The 18,006-nt window shown below is 32.6% G+C and overlaps 1 protein-coding gene across 1 annotated transcript in view; it reads right to left on the bottom strand.

Annotated features, from left to right (window-relative positions):
- The window catches only part of PPA2 (inorganic pyrophosphatase 2), an 81,045-nt gene that overhangs the window by 21,524 nt on the left and 41,515 nt on the right, over nucleotides 1-18,006 (bottom strand). Inside the window, exons 8-9 of the mRNA XM_038582455.1 lie at nucleotides 3,760-3,887; nucleotides 902-987 (exon numbers count right to left, since the gene is read on the bottom strand). Of these exons, the coding sequence (XP_038438383.1) occupies nucleotides 902-987; nucleotides 3,760-3,887 (214 nt within the window). The remainder of the gene's footprint in view (nucleotides 1-901; nucleotides 988-3,759; nucleotides 3,888-18,006) is intronic.

Here is an 18,006-nt window from a genome sequence, read left to right as displayed (position 1 = left end):
AGTTAGGCTTACCAGGAGTTCATCGTTTTTGTTTTTAAACCTGTTTAAGTGAGTTGCCCTTGTTACTATTTCATAATTTAAGCAGTAAGTATGCTCATCAAAGAAGGGAGTGTGGAAAGAGAACAGATTCTATGAACACTAAGTAGGCTGTAAAACTACTAAGGCTAAAAAAAAAAAAAAAAAAAAACCTCGATAAAGATGACTATAATAACTTGGTGTCAAAGTAGGTGTGGCTTAAGAAAACTGTAAAGAAAGTTTAGAAAAAAGAACCTAAAAATCTGTAAGGGTTTAACTATAAGAGTTTAAGGATTAGATGATCTTATCTTGGTTTTCTATTCTATATTATGTTAGAATATATACAATTTATTTGGAACCTATATAGATAAGGCCTTATCCAAAGGGTAGATAAATATATACTTAATGGTTTTAAAAGAGAATAAAATGTTTGTGTATATGTTACTATCATTTGACTCCCATTCATTAATCAACTAGTGATCCATATCACGTTGGAAAAAAAGGTTTATTACTATTTTGTTAAGAAATGAAGTGGTAGTTACACATAATTAAAATAACTATGTTTACATATAGCATATTAAAAAATGCTAATTTTTCTACTCCATCTTTGCACATATCACAGTGTATTATAATTAAAATGTCTTTTTACTCAACAGTATCCCCTACTAAACTATAAATCCCTTGGGAAATGGGACTATGCCAATTCCTAGTTTCATAGTGTGCAGCACTTGGTATTACTTTCCATATTGGCACTCTGTAAGTTTTTTTTTTTAACGGAAAAAAAACTGCAATTCTCTTTTTAAAAAATCAGATCTGACTAGTGTAATACGGCTGTCTAGTGGCATTAATAACAAAGTAACATCACATAGAAAAGACAAATTCTTACCACTTTATAGCTCCTCCATCACACTTCTTCATAAGCAATGCTTTCCAGCATTCATGAGTAGATTTAATAACATCAAGAGCAAAAGCCTAGTTCCAAACCAAAAACGGACATAAAGATCACATCATTATACTAACATGGAACTACTCTCACTATGACACCTTATTTTTAAGAACATGAGCTCTGGAGTCAGGCAAACCTGAGTATAAATTCTGGCACCCTTATTTACCAGCTGTGATTTTTGAGCAAATTACTTAATCTCCCTAAGTCTTAACTTCTTTATCTACAAATAGAAGGTAATGAAGATAATTTATAGTTGGGATTGTCAAACTAGGGCCTGTAGGCCAAATCTAACTCACCACCAATTTTTGTAAATAAAGTTCACTGAACACAATCATGCCCAATCATTTGTGCACAGCCTATGACTGCTTTAGCACTATAATGGCAGAGGTGAGTAGTTGTGACAGAGACCATATGGCCTACAAAGTCTAAAATATTTACTATCTAGTACTTTACAGAAAAAGTTGCCAACACCTGATTTAAGTTATCCAGCAGTTGAGGGATGTCTGGTTGGTGAAGCGTCTGCCTTCAGCTCAGGGTATGGTTCCAGAGTCCTGGGATTGAGTCCTATATGGGGCTCCCCTCAAGGAGCCTGCTTCTCCCTCTGCCTATGTCTCTGCCTCTCTCACTGTGTCTCTCATGAATAAACAAAATTTTTAAAATAAATAAATTATCCAGTTGTTGAAAGGATAAGCTGTATGCAAAGTGCTTAGGCTAGTCCCTTGCCTGTAAGTAAGCATAAACCTATTAATTTCATCATCATCAAAACTGCAATCTAGCTGCATAATAATTTTAGAGTATCCACTGTCTAAAGGCATTTATCATTTTCAAATATTTTCTTGGTATAAATTCATATAATGTCCCCAAATGCAAAATCAACAATATATACCTCTTAAGTCTGTCTAAAGGAACACTTATTAAAGCAGTATATTCTTTTGTTTTTTTCCTCCAAAGATTGCTAATTTTCTAATTTTCCTTAATAAGAGTCCTTATATATTAACTAATTCATACTACCTCCTTTCTCCTTGACAACACATGCTAAGAAGTGAAGAAAATCCTTGGTTCCAAAGGAACCAAGATGTAATAATAATGAGAAATTTACTGCTGAAAAAAAAGCTCTCTCAGCTCTCTAGTTGCTTGAGATGAACAAGTATGGCTCAGTGAGGTCATGTTGGGGAGTCCCAGCCAAGATGTGGGATAAAAAAGACAATATTGTCCAGATAATATAAGAAAATATTTTTAACCAAATCATTCAGATAATTATGATTATTTAGAATCACTTTCCCAGTACTTGCTTAAAGAGGTCAGGAGGAAAAATCTAGATAGCACGGGAATCATCTTTTCAAACATGGTGAAAAGATACAACTTAATTTTCCTGAGATAGGCACTGTATTTTAAACAGAAGTGGTAAAAAGCAATGCATAAGATGATTATGCTCTAAAAATTAGGTTGTATAAATGATCTAGTCTTCATTCAGAAAGAATTAATATTTATCAAAACCAAGCAAAAAAAAAAAAAACAAAATCCAGCAACTCCTAAACCACCTGACTCTATAAATTCATGATTTAGCAATCATATCCTGAGGCAGAAAGAGCTCAAATATAAAATACAACATTTTTTACAGGAAAAAAAAGATAAAAATACAATTTATCTTATAAATTTTCAATATTTTACTTTTAAGTAAGAGTATCCAATCGAAAATAAGAGTTTTATAACCACATTGAATAAATCTTAGACAAACCCCTCAAAATCTTAAGGCTTCTTTTAATGTGCCTTTTCAAAAATACTAAGTCAAGCAATAAATTCTTATATAGCAAAATATTTATTATAACTTGTAAGTTTCCATTAACATGACTCATTTTATTTACAAAACATATGTTACTTACGAGTACCCACTTAAATGTTGGGGTATACATAACGTAATTTATATAGTGGTGATAATTTTTTAAAAAATATTCTATGTCAGGGATCCCTGGGTGGCTCAGTGGTTTAGCACCTGCCTTTGGCCCAGGGCATAATCCTGGAGACCTGGGATCAAGTCCCATGTCGGGCTCCCTGCATGGAGCCTGCTTCTCCCTCTGCCTGTGTCTCTGCCCCCCTCTCTCTCTGTGTCTCTATCATGAATAAATAAAATCTTTTTAAAAAAATATTCTATGCCTTAGACTTGACGTTTTTGGCCCATTTTCTCCATTTGTGTCACATTAGAACACTTCATGGTAATTTTGTAGTATTCTAATAGAAAAATCCTATGACAGTAACATAATTCAAGTGCTTTCCTAATTGTTAAACAGCTTAAGTCAGAAATGGTAGAATGTACACTTAAGGGGGAAGCCCTCTTTGGATTTACATTATGGTAAGTAACTTTCTCCTGTCTAGAATAGTAAATGGAAGGTTCTTCTTCATACACAATTTGCAGTTAGACTGATGATAGAAATCCTTCATTTTCTGAGATGAAGGAGATATCAATAAAGAGATGAATACACATATGTATCAAGTGTTACTGATTCACTTACATCTCCTGAAAAAAAATCCTTTTAAATAAATATGATAAAATAATGCCCTTACATATTAGTCAGTATAAAGCACTTTTGTTACCATGTTATATACAAATACTCACATAAGAAACTCTCACAAACTTCAAGTATCATACAAGCACCACAAGGTAAAATAATGTCTTTAGAGTCACTATAAAGCACTTTTGTTATGTTATATACAAATATTCACCTAAGAAAGCCTCGCAAACCTAAAGTATCAAAGAATCATCACAAGGCACGTTTTATAATAAAGATCATTATCTTTACCTTGTTTTTGAATTCTCCATTAAAAGCAAACTGGTTTTCTGGTTTTCCTTCTGGCACCTTATAAAATCTAAACCAATTAAGCGTAGCTTCCAAGTAACCTGGTTTGTACTTCTTAACATCATCAATATCTGCAAGTGAAGGAACAAGATACTTTCTGTTAAAAACTGAAATTCATTCTTATTAATGGTAGAACACTGGACTGAGGGAGTCCACCTTTATGGCTAACTTGCAGCATAATAATCAACATGTATCACCTCTGGACTTGAGATTTTTTCCTATGTAAATATATTACTTCTTCATGCTACAAACATTTCTTAAGCACCTTCATATACTATGTTAGGTAGATAAGGAGATGAAGACAACATAGTTTTTCAAGAAGTTCAGAGGTCTAATTAAAGAGACAACAAATAGCAGCAATGTAGTAAGATTAAGTGAGAGATACTTAAGGACTGATGACATTCTGTGAGCAATGGAAGGCTTAAGAGTAAGGTAAGTTACATCAGAATGTGTTTCAGAAATATTAAGCTAAAGGACCACTGAAGATAAAATGGATAGGACAGTCCCCAAAGGAGAACATACTAAAGTCAGATGAGAAGGATTTTACATACTTACACACCAAATACTTAGTAAGTTTCTCATTATGTGTCAGACATTGTTTTAAGCAGGTAAGTAAAAGAGTAAAGAGAAATAAGCCCCTAATCTCATGGTTTTATATAGTAGGAAGAGACAAACAGAGAAACAAATATACAATGTTAGGTAGTGAAAAGTCTGATGAAGAAAAATAAAGCAGAGTACGAAAGAGAATGCAAACACGGCAATTTTAAACAGTGGTATCTGGATGGTTCAGTTTTTCATTTCAAATTCTGTAATGATTTCCAGGATTTATTTTTAAGTTCTATTATAACAAAAGCAGCTCAACCATCACATTTGAGAACATTCTTTTAAATATAATTGGAAATATTAGTATAGTAATAGACCCTTCCCCAAAAGAAGTCTCCAAGAAATGTATCCCTTCCAATAAATATCAATTCAAAAAACATGCAGAATACCTAGAATAAAACTAGCAGTCTTTACTCTCTGTCAGACTGATTTACTTGGAAATTTAGTAGTCCTTTATGCGCAATATATTATAACAGACTTGACAGCACTTGAAAAATTAGAAACTTGTAAAAATAGGAGATGACACAATGCACTGCAATAATTTAAAGATCACTGATTTCAGACTTGCCCACCCAAGTCTTGCAGGAATCCCCTAAGCATAATAGAGAAAGGTAAGCATTTTGTAGGCATGAGTTAGACAAGAACTATCATTTTGCTTTTAATGTTTGCGTTTTGCCTGTTACGTAAAGGTTCAGTAAGAGTTAGGTATGTCTCCAGAACACAGATATTTCACGTAAGTGAAATTAGTGTGGAAAGGCTGAGAGCACAAAAATGGTAGAAACCATGGTAAACAGAAGATTGAGTATGTTGTCTAAAGGCACTCAAATTTAAAATTTTAAAATACATCAATGGGCCACACATCTATTTACAGTAATTCTGGGGCAAATAGGAGAAATAGTACAACTAAGGGAAAAAATAATCGCTTGAAACTGAACACAGGGCACATCTCAATCATAGTCAATAGATACTTTTTAAGTAATGGAAGATGTTTAAAATAGTGAATTCTAAGACTAAGATCTTTTTAGTATTATACATTGTATCTTAGGTCACAGAGTTCTTTGTCAAGATCAAAAGAGAACACTCAATATGTATTTCACTTAATATACACTGTTTCCTCTTCAAATTCTTATTTTCTTGTTATAGTATTAAAAGCGCTTCTTTCTAAAGTGAGCTGTCTAATAATCATTTTCCCACATTCTGTATTTTTGCAAAATAGCTCTTATATTAACTAAGTTCCTCCAACTTTTCTAAGTTCCTCATGGTTTTCTTAGAGGGAAAAACAATCTTTTAGTTCACTAAAGGTGAACCATCAGAAAATCAATTTAATCATTGTTCGAAATAATAATTTTCTATTACTTAATTCTGATTTATGACTTTATCATTGTACCTTACCCAATCTACTGGTCTTTCTAGGATTTTTTTTTTTTTTGTAAAAAAAAAAAAAAAAAAAAAGTGACTTCAAAAAAGAAAGGAAAAGCTAATTTATCCAAAATCTATCTTGGCTTAGGGGGTTTCTTTTCAGACATTATGATGAGGGCTTGTTAGGAAAAGACACCAATAACAGAAACCCTGAAAACTGAATACTGCCCAATGAGACTCTCCAAACATAAGATAAACATTTCATTCTCAATCACAACCTGGGGAAAAAAATAGCTGTATTTTCATGCAAAAAAAAAAAAAAACAACCCAAAATTCAAAATATGCAGCTTAAATACTTCAACAGCAAATGCCTCAAGCCAAAAGTCTTACCCAATACCAATAGTCACTTCAATTAATTAAATATTCTGAAAATATGAAAAGTTATACCTACAATCTATAAACTGATTTACAGTTTAAAGTCCTCATTTGTTCTTCATAAAACAGAACTGAGAAGTACATTCATATTAAATATAAGAAAACTACAACTAAGAAAATGTGAAAGACTTGCCAAAATGTATCCAATATATTCATGGCATAATTAGTATTCTATAAATACAAGTCTTCTAAGTCCATGGATTGTTTTTTTCTTCTGTACTATACAGTTATACTGTCACAGGTTTTCTTTATGTTAAAAGAATATAAGTATAAATTTATTTTTAGGTTTTATTTATTGTGGTAAACTATACATAACATAAACCTTATCATAATTTTTAAAAGTACAATTCAGTGGCATTAGGCATACCCACTATGTTGTATAACCATCACTTTCATCCATTTCCAGAATTATTCATTAGATGTATTTGTTACAATATATATTATGAAAAGCTACAATTCTCTAGGAGTCATTTGTTCCCATTCTTGGAGTTAACTTTACATGGTCTATTATAATAATTATACAATGTATTTTCAAGATGAACTAACCCAACAATAAAATCAGAATAATATAGAAGAGTTGTTTTATATAATCATGCTAAATTTATTTCAGTTTTTTTCTAATTAAAAATCAAACTCTTTTAACTGAGATCTATTTGATCAGCTCCCCAGATGATTAACAAAGGCTTTCCACTTCTGTAATATATTCTGACTGATGTCCACAGTGGTCTGTAGGTTGAGTCTGTTGGACAACTCTTGAATGAAGCCTATAGGTTGTACCAGTTAAGTTTTAGCTTTATCATCTATCAGATATGTTTATTCCCAAAGCATTTATGCCAACTGTATCGGTCATTATAATTATGAGAATTAGTAAGATATTATATAAGGCAATGATTTTTACCAATACAAAAAAGATTTTGTTTCTGTAAAATTAGTTTGATTGTCTTGAAAGAATTCAATAAGACAAGTTGCTAAAAATATCTGCTGACAAATTAGGCCTGAATAAAAAAAAAAATAGTTGAAGATGAGAAAAACACATAAAAATCCACAATTATGTATTTAGATTGCTCTGCAAGTGAGGAAAGAGGATTTTAAATATGAAAAGTCAGTGATAGACTCTGATAAAATGTATTTTAGCAAAATCTTGGATAGAGTGTGGGAATAACTCATTCAAATATCTAGAAGAGGAGGAGTCCTAGGAGGAAGATAGGAATCCTAAAATGTTTAAGGTAGACAGTAAGAAAGCCCTGTGTTCAGAGCACAGTGAAGAAAGAGTGTTAGGAGATGAGATGAGAGAAGCAGCCACAGGCCAGCTATGAAGGGAGTCCTTTGAGATGAGAAGCCATTTAAGGGTTCTGGGCTGAGAAGTACAGGTTTTATGAAGATCATTCTTTTTGCTGTGTAGGGAAAAGACTGCGTAGAGGAAGAAGTGGAAGCAGCAAATCCAGCAACAGGCTGCAGAGAGTATACACGAAGATGAAATATGACAAGGCCCTAAATAAACAGTTGCATAGAGGTGGTGACAAATGGTCAATTTTAGTTATTTTTAGGAAGCAGAACCGAGAGGAACTGCCAATGAAAGAAAATAAAATTACGTAAAATTTAAAGTATCCAAGAGCTAAAAAGGCAAAATTAAGCAATAATCTAAATTACAGTACAATTAAAAGCAGTCATCTATTATCACCTTTGTTTTTTAAAAGCTTCATAAAAGCTTTTTTTTTAAGCTTCTACAAGTAGTGTACAGCACTATTTACTTTATAACAAAGCTGTTTCCAAACTTGAAAGTTTAATTAACAAAGATTATATGGAGTTTCCTTAAGAGAATTTTTATATTAAAACTAAAGATACATAATTTATAAATAAGCATAGTTCTATGTAAATCCATTAGAAAATTTATAGATTTCTTTATTAAGTGCCAGCTATAAGGCAAAGCAAGATGATGCAATATGATAAATAAATTTTAATGTTCAAATTGGCTTTTCCAAGTTCAGTGCTCTCCAGTTTAATTTGCTTTTAACTAATTTTGATTTAGGAATTTATAAAAGCACAGAAATTAATTTAAAATATCTTAGTCAAAGCCTATCATTCTTCCTCTGTAGACATGAAAGGATTCTAACACTTGACATTTTTTTAAAGCAATCTTCATGACATCTTTCCTTCATCAGAGACACTGGTATACTTTTCATATAATCAGATTTCTTTTCAGTATAAACCAATTCACTTGTTTCTAAAACCTAAAGGAATATCACAAATTGTGATCTACCAAACAAAAAGGAAAAAATAAAAGAGGTTTGTGAGTTGAAGTTTCTTCTGTTCTTTTTAAGCTAAAAACATAACTCTTTCACACAAGGGGGAATTTCTAGCCACATGTACATGCCAAGACTTCAATTTTACCCAGATTTCAGAAATAAATGCTGTAAAAGAGGTGAAAAAATTGAGCTGATAAGGTTCATTTCATAGACAGCTCATCAAGAGTGAGAGAGAAATACTTAAAGCACGAGATATTTTTAATCGAGACATATTAAAGCAACGATGAACTTTAAAAGTGATTACACATTAAAAACAAACAGAACTTTAAGAAATTTTAAGCATGAGAAAATGAGGACAACGCACCCAGTAAGCAAATATAATAAATCTGAAGATCAACAATAAAAAGTTTTAAATAACTCTCTTGCCTACCAAAGAAGAACCACACCCAGTCTACTCAATTTTTTGTATAATAAAAAGTTGGATACTAAAAACAACCAAAAACCATATTCTTTGCTATTAACAAAAACCTTTTTGGGGGGACCCAGGTTGCTCAGTGGTTGAGCATCTGCTTTCGGCTCAGATCCTGATCCCAGTATCAGGTCCCATATCAGGCTCCCCATGAGGAGCCTGCTTCTCCCTCTGCCCCTCTCTCTGTGTCTCTCATGAGTAAAAGAAAAGAAAAAGAAAAGAAAAAGAAAAAGAAAAAGAAAAAGAAAGAGAAAAGAGAAAAGAGAAAAGAAAAGAAAAGAAATCAACAACTTTTTTGGCCCAAAAGAAAATAATAAAAACTAGAAGAATATTCAGAAAATGATGAAAATAAGAACACTCAAAGTTGGGGTGACTGGGTGGCTCAGTCGGTGAAGCTTCAGCCTTAGGCTCAGTTCATGATCCCAGGGTTCTGGGATCAAACCCCATATCAGGCTCCCTGTTCACTGGGGAGTCTGCTTCCCTCTCTCCCTTTGTTGTTCCCTCCACTTATGCTCTCTGTTCTCTGTCAAATAAATAAAATCTATTAAAAAAAAAGTTAAAAAAAAAACCCTCAAAGTTTATAATAAAGTAATCAAGGAAAAACATCCCATTTGGAATCAGCGGGCACTAAGTTCAAACTCCAGTTCTGGCTCTCCCATATTGCATCATCTTGGGAAAATATATTAGTCTGTGTGGTTCCTCAAAAACAAAATGGAGAAAATTAACCTTGTTGTGAGGATTAAATAAGACAACATATTAAAAATCATTAAATAAAAAATAAGGGATAATTCTTAAGAAATATTATCATCCTTTCAATCCCCTGAAAAGGTTCCATGGAATGCCGGCAAAGTTATATTTACAGACAAACTCAGAGCCTTACATGCTCAAAAATAAACTAATAAACATGAATTTATAATTTAGAAAACTATTAGATATATTTTCATTAATACTGACAGTTACTAAAAAAAAAAATACTGACAGTTACTTTAGGTTTAATGTGTGTAACTCTACGGAGAAAGTAGCTAGGCACAGATATAAACATACGCTAAAAATAATATAAAAGGCATCTGGACATACACACACATACACATAGCATACCTAATCATAACACTTTTCTACAAACGTGCTTTTCCTTATGTTAAAGGTCAGGCCCCAAATGAATTTGTAATTAATTTCCTATTTAATGACATACACATTTACTTTTATTTCTAGTATTACTGCAGTTTAGTTTTTACAAAGTTTTTTCATTTCTACCATGTTTAAGTTAAATTTAAACAATCATTTTTTAAATGAGACTCACTCAGTTCAAGTACATTAACCAAATTATCAATAATTAAAAACAATGCCTAACTTTCTGAAGCATTTCTCTTTACAGAAAACAGAACCCCCTGACAAAGATGAGAAAGTATGTTTCAACAAATTCCCTCAGGTTTACCTACACCAAGACAGAAAACACAAAAATTGAAAACCAAAAATACTCAAAAACAAGACAAGCACCCTGAAGACTCAATATGGAACAAAAATACCTTGGGTAAAAGCAAGATGACCATATGATTTATTGCACATACTAGAATATTTCTGGGACTACTAATCAAGAAAAAAAGTCAAGAGAAATCAATCCTCAGATGACCCATGCAAATGAGGATTTTAAAGTATTTTTAACAAATATGTTCAAGGACTTTCAAAAAATATGGTTATGATGCATTGAACAAGTGGAAATTTCAGTTAAGGGGGAAAATTATAAAACTATCTGAAAAAAAAGAACCAAATGAGGGAGTGTATGAAATGAAAAATCAGAGGAGTTTAATAGTAGAACTTGCTTATGGCCAAAAAAAACAAAATCACAGAAGTAGAAAATAAAAACAATAAAAATTATCATGTCTGAAGAATAGTAAGGAATAAAGACTGTAAAGACATACGAGAAACTTAGTGACCTGTGAATTAATTAAAAAGTAGTCTAAAATATGTGTATTAGGAATCTCAGAATAAAGATGGAGAACGGAGTAAAACAAAATTATGGCAAACAATTACCCAAATGTGGTAAAAACATGAACCCATAGATTCACAAAGTTCAGTATACCTTAAGCACCATAAATATAAAAGAAATGACACCTTATCACAGAAGAAACTGCTGAAATCCAAAAACAGGAGAAAATCTTTAAAATAATCTTAGAAAAACATTATATTATATACTGGGTAACAATACATTAACTACTGATTTCTCATCAGAAACAGTGGAGACCGAAAGAAAATGGAACACCTTTACAAAAATCCCTTTAACTCAAAATTCTGTATCTAGTGAAACTACACTTCCAAAACAAAGGCAAGAACAGAGGGGCACCTGGATGGCTCAGTGGTTGAGTGTTTGCCTCTGGCTCAGACTGTGATCCCAGGGGTCCTGGGATAGATAGAGTTCTGCATCAGGCTCCCCACAGGGAACCTGCCTTCTCCCTATGCCTATGTCTCTGTGTCTCTCGTGAAAAAATAAATAAAAAGTTGAAAAAAAAAAAAGGTAAGAAAAGACAATATAAGATTGATGAAATGGAGAGAATTCGTCACCAACAGAACTGTACTACAAAAAAATGCTGAAGTCTTGAAGTTGAAGGTAAATGACACCAAATGGAAACTACAGATCTTCAGCTTCTTACTCTGTAACAAAATATATGGGTGTGGACTTGGGAAATATATGGGTAAATGTAAGAAAAAAAAATAACGTGCGTGTTTCTTCTAGTTTCTTTAAAAGACATTTTACTATTTAAGACAAAGATGGACAAAGGTTCTGGGAGCAATCAGATCTCTCATACAACTGCTGTAAAAGTGCAAAATGATACAGCCACTTTGGTAAACAGTTTAACAGTTTCTCACCATGTTAAGCATGTAATTATCATATGACCTAGTAACCCTAGGAGAAATGAAAACATATGCTCACACAAAGACTTACATTTAAATGTTCATAGAAACTTTATTTGTATGAGCCCAAAACTGGAAATTCATATTTCCATCAAGGAGATGAATGAACTGTAGTATATCTATACAATGGAACACAATTCAGCAATCAAATGGAACAAACTACGGATTACACACAGCAATACACATGAATCTCCAAAGCACTAAGCAAAGACTACATATCTACAGGTATAGAAATGTATACATTACTCCAAAGAAGTAAAACTGCAGTTATTAAAAATTCCAGGATTTTAACTATAAACATTTTCTCCCTTTAAAATAAGTGAAAATTCACCTATTCTGGAGTTATTTTCAGACATTGCTCAACACATTCATCTTTTTATCAAGTATATGTATACATTCATTTATTCATCAACTTTAAAAAATTATTGAGCACCTATAATATGTCAGGTGCTGTACCAAGCTTTTGTAATGGAAAAATCAGTATTAAATTCCTAGACACAGATCTTCACAGTAATCTACAAGTACTTTACTAAAAGAAATAAAAGGCTGAATAAATTGTGAAATATATCAATATACTCATTGATGCAAACACTTAGTATCTTAAAGACAGCAGAAGTCCTTGACAACCTGATTCCAAAATTTGCACAGAATAAAGCATAAGAAAAACCAAAACAAGTCTGAAAAAGTAGAACAAAAGATTTGCCTTGTAAATATTTTATTAAGAGGCTATAATAATTAACATGATATGGCACCGGCACAGAAATCACTGACACTAAACAGAATCCAGAAACAGACTCTTTGTATAAATAAGAATGCAATACATGATAAAGGAGAGATTTCGTGGGAAGAGAACAGATTTTTCTGCTAAGTAGTGATGGGAAAATTATACATATGGAAAAAGTAAAATTTCATATAAATTAAAGATCCAACTGTAAAAAAGAAAATTAAAATACAAAAGAATAAAAAGAAAAACATCTTTCTGACCAAGGAGTAAGAAATCCCTAAATAAGAATCAAAATGTTAAAGTCATGTATAAAAATGATAGATAAAATGGAACACATCAAAATTGAAATATCTAGAAGCCAAAGGCAAAAGTTTTTCTGCAGATGGGGAAAAATATTTGCAACCTAAATAATAAAATATTAGATTTCAAAATATCCAAGGAATTTCCATATATCAGAAGAATATATCAACTCAATAAAAAAATGATGAGCAGTATGCATAGGCAATTCACAGAAAGGAAGATACAAATAGCCAATAAATATATGAAAAAGACACTCGATCCCAGCATTAAGTAGAATAATGCAAAATTAAAACAAGATACATTTTTCATCTATCAGATTGGCAAAACAGTGAGACTTCTCCCTCCGCCTATGTCTCTACCTCTCTGTGTCTCTTATGAATAAACAAAATCTTAAAAAAAAACAACCCAGTAACATAAATGTAATGCCATATCCCTTTGCTTGTAAAGAAAGACACTAGGAAAGAGTCACATGCTTGAAATTTTGTCCAGAGAGGGTTTAAAAAAAAAGGGGGGGGGGAGTTTCTGATTCTATGAGATCTTACCAAAGGAAATAAGCAAAATGCAAAAAGCTCTCATTCCAAAAGTGAAGTATGTGCACAACTGGCCTCTAAACAAAACCTGTGGGAAGCAAGAACGTATGTTTCTGATATCTTATCCACATGCAAAAGAAACAACAGTTCCATTGCATAACACTCACTGTATTTTCTATATCACCAATACAGGCTCTCAGTGAATTAATAGTTTGAATAGTTTCTGTTTACTCAGATCTGTAAAAGATTTTGTTTTCCACACTGCTCTACACATCTATGCTAAAGAGTACACAGATTGAGGGAGAGTAAACCACATTCTGACCTTTCCTTCTCCATTACCCCATTCTACTCTTTTCAACACCTGTACTAAACTATATACATATATATATTAATATCAAGAAAAAAATAGAAATTAACACACATCAAAATAAGTAATACGAAACAAGGTAATTCTTCACAAAGGCCAATTTGTATTGTATCAGCAAAACCTGGAGAAGAACTGGCAGATTTTTTTCCAAAAATGTAAATATTCATTGTCATTTCACAAGAAACTTTATATATCCAGTAAAATAAAAACCAACCTTGCCCATAGCAGAAATTCAATATTTTTGTAATCTAACCTTTGAAGCACGTAACAAACGGGCTAAAAGCTCAGGTTTTGGGTTGGAAAGACCTCCAAAGAAGTTCCAGCTCCATCATATAAGAGCTACCCTAGAGTACTTAAAGATGTGCTAGGTGCCTGGGTTGGGTCATTTGGTTAAGTGTTGCCTTAAGCTCAGGTCCTGATCTCAGGGTCCTGAGACTGAGCCCCAGGTAAAGACCCCTGCTCAGCAAGGAATCTGCTTTTCCCTCTGTCCCCCACCCTCCTGCTCATGCACTCTCTCTCTCTCTCAAATAAATAAATAAAATCTTAAAAAAAAAAAAAGATGTGCCAATATCTCCAAGAAATCTATTTCATAATCCTTTAATTTAAGCTGTTTCCTTCAGCATTATCTTTGAAGATAATTTAATTAGGTGTTTCTACTTTAAAGAAGAAAGGCTAAAAATAATGAATTAAAAAATATTTCCTAGAACTGAAATTTAGAGATGGGAAAAGCACTATGAATCATTTACCAATTAGAAGATCAATCCTGCACCTTTAGAGATGAAGAAACTAAAGCTCCCAGAGATTACATGACATTTCCAAGGTCAGATAACTTACACAAGAGAGGATTTTAGAATTTAGGCCCCTCCTACTCTTCACCACATCACAGGAATATGACTAAAACTTAAAAAGCACTGGAAGAGGTCAAGGTTTTAAAAAGAAGCAAGAGACTCCCAGTAATTTTATTCTTAATTATAGTACATTTCACCCAATTTATCACTATTCCCCAAACTGCTCCTCCCACTCCCCATCCCTACACACCCATGCCTATTAAGGTGTACCAATTAATGAAATTAAAGGAATGAAGATCAAAAAAAGCCTTTTTTTTAGAAATTGGGACCTCTAATCATAGGTATCCCAGTGATGCTGAAATTATTTAAGAGCAAATGGTCAGTTCTCCCAGAAAGCAACACTGTCCAAGGCCACAGATACACTCAACTACCCCTGTGGGATACAGTGGGAGGGGTGGTGGGATACAGCATCAGCTCTGGAACCCAAGTGGATTCCAGTGGCTCCCTCTAGGACTTCAGACAAGTTACTAACCCAACCTCCCCCTCTCCTCTCAGTGCCTCAGTTTCTTAACCTAAAAAAAAAGGGGGTGAGAACACTACCACATTTTGCTTGAGCTTGCATAAACATTAAACTGATATGCCAGAAGAAGCACTCAGAATAGTTACTAAGACATGCAGGAATTGTTGCAGAAATGTTAGAGAATTTTATAATGTCAATGGTGACATGCCAGCCTCTCTCTGTACCAAAGACTACATGCAAAGAAAAGCAAACTGAACTCTATTCTTTCTGGTTATAAAGGTAAACACAAATATTTTCCTTCAAGATTTCTATGTTATTGTCTATTTCCCCCCCTAAAAGGAAGGAAATCAAACACCATGTTAATTTGCTTACTTTTAAAATAATGATTACAGGGACACTAGATGTTCATTTAGCAGATGAAAATTTGAGCCAGATTTGGTTTTCACATGTTTATTATTACTGCCTTAAAAGACTCAAAAGAAACTAGTAGTTTTATTTGACTTTTAGATTTTTTTCTTAATGTAGACTGAAAATCTACATATAGGAAATACATATAAATTCTAATAATTCTAAGATAAGTACAATGCGGACTTTGAAAAATTCCCAACAGACTCATTTTATTTTTTTTAATTTTTATTTATTTATGATAGTCACAGAGAGAGAGAGAGAGAGAGAGAGAGAGGCAGAGACACAGACAGAGGGAAAAGCAGGCTCCATGCACCGGGAGCCCGACGTGGGATTCGATCCCGGTCTCCAGGATCGCGCCCTGGGCCAAAGGCAGGCGCCAAACCACTGCGCCACCCAGGGATCCCCCAACAGACTCATTTTAAATAATTTTTTTACTCATGCAATTTATTCATCCCAGAATGTATCTACATCAATATAATTGTTCTGATTTCAATTTTTGTTTTCTAATTTTTCATTTTATAAAACTGTAATATCACTGCACAAGCAACATTTAAAAATAGGACAACAGACAATAGTTTTCACTTATTTAAAGACCAAACAAAAGAAATCTTTAACACTGTAAGCTGAAGTAGCTTCTAGGCCTAAATTACCTCCTATGATGTTACTTCACCTGACATAAAGTCCTTAGGCATCACTGAAGTGAGTCTGAAGAGACTCAAACATCTGTTTGGTGAATCTGTGAAGCTTTAGATTATAGAAGGTGGTTAATTTAACCGAAAGAAAAATTACACATGCCATAGCATTTCAATCTTCTTAAAGGTTCTGAACTTGAAAAAAAAAGTTCTGAACTTGGGTTATTCCATAACCAAGCACTATTATCCCTAATGGCCAAGGCATTCCCTAGTAACAATTTAGGTGCCCTGGGAATCTTATTAACTCTTTCAGGCCATTAAGGTTCCATTAAGAGCATTAGAGCTTGGAACCTAATTACAGTGTATTAAATGGTCTTAGTGCTCTTCGAGTGTTAATGAGCAAGCCAAAGTGACTGATTTTCTAACAAAGAGTGCAAGGAATTTGTTTTTAAATGTTACTGAGACTATTTTTAGATTTTCACAGTGGCTACTCCTGTTTCAAAATGCAAAACTTCAAGATTTAAATAATAATATTAAACTTATAGAAATGTAGCCAGCAACCACAGCTTCTTCCTAACTGAAACATGTTTTCTGATGCAATAGCTAGTTTTAGTTTAGTCATGTCAAAGTTAAAAACTATAAATATTAAAACAGAATATTATAGTCTACTAAAGACTGCACATGTTAATTTGGATCAAAGAAGTTATTTCATAGTAAAACAACCCTAAAACTTCCTTGCAGAATCATAAATTAAGTGAATTAATATAAAAATATATATGGAAATATGGAAGGACATACTGTCTATAAATTAGAACAGATTTCTTTGTTCTCAAAAAAATAGGTACTTATCATGTCAAAAAACAGTTTATTTTTCTTAAGGTAGTGGAAATTAACAAGAGGAATTTGCTTTTTTAAATGTCTAAGTAACCACGAAAATGTATAAAAAATAAAAATTCTCTAAAAATTTCTGTATTATACACATCCTCAGGAAACTACAGAACTAAAAAAAATTCCAGACAGCCACCCTTTCCTTCATGGTTTTAATCTTTCCCTCTGTTGATCTATCTAATAAAAATGCCAAGAAATATAGATAACATGTTTAAACTGTTATAATATCACCCCTCTGTGATTAAAACTATCAATTCATACACACTAATTTATATTTAAAGTTACTGCATTATATATATTTTAAAGTTATTTAAGGAAAAGGTGACCAAAAAAATAAAGACATTTCCAACATGTATGGACTAAAAATCCATCTCCCACGCATTTTCTGTAAAAATTTTGGAAAATGTATATTGGCCAACAATGAAAATGGACAACAAAAAAGAGGACATGAAAGAATTTAAGAAAAAATAGATTAACCCAGGGCAATGAAAAGAAACCCCATGATGATCGCTGTGCAGCAAGCTGTTCTCTTATATCCATAATCAGTCTTTAAATAAAAAAAGGATAAGATAAAGGAGGTAACTAATATTCACATAAAGACTATAAATGCTAGTCGTTATTTTTCAATTTTCAGACTCAAGAGATAAAACAGGAAAAACACTAAAGGGTAGAATTTAAATATTATAAATTTAGACACTATAGAGCTAACATATAGTTCAGAGAAGCTGGTCTGTAAAGGACAGAGAAATAGTACAGAACCTCAATGCCCCATTATTATACTGGGCAACCACAAGTTATTGTTCAAAATTAATGAAGCAATAAATAGAGCTCAAAGTGTAATTCTTAGCGTTACTAAGATAATTGAGGACAAAATATAGTAACAAAATTTAAAAATGTATAAGAAGTTAAACTCCTAAGTTTTCAAAGCAGCAACCTGAGTTAAAAGGGAAAAGACAGAAATTAAGAAACAGAGGTGTAAACACAATGCTTAGAGAAGCAACTACTCAGGAG

The sequence above is a fragment of the Canis lupus genome, chromosome 32 (genome assembly GCF_011100685.1).
Source record: "Canis lupus familiaris isolate Mischka breed German Shepherd chromosome 32, alternate assembly UU_Cfam_GSD_1.0, whole genome shotgun sequence".
In the NCBI taxonomy this organism is placed as follows: Eukaryota; Metazoa; Chordata; class Mammalia; order Carnivora; family Canidae; genus Canis; species Canis lupus.
Note: the sequence above shows the minus strand (reverse complement) of the source record. Positions and strands in the feature narration are given on the sequence as shown.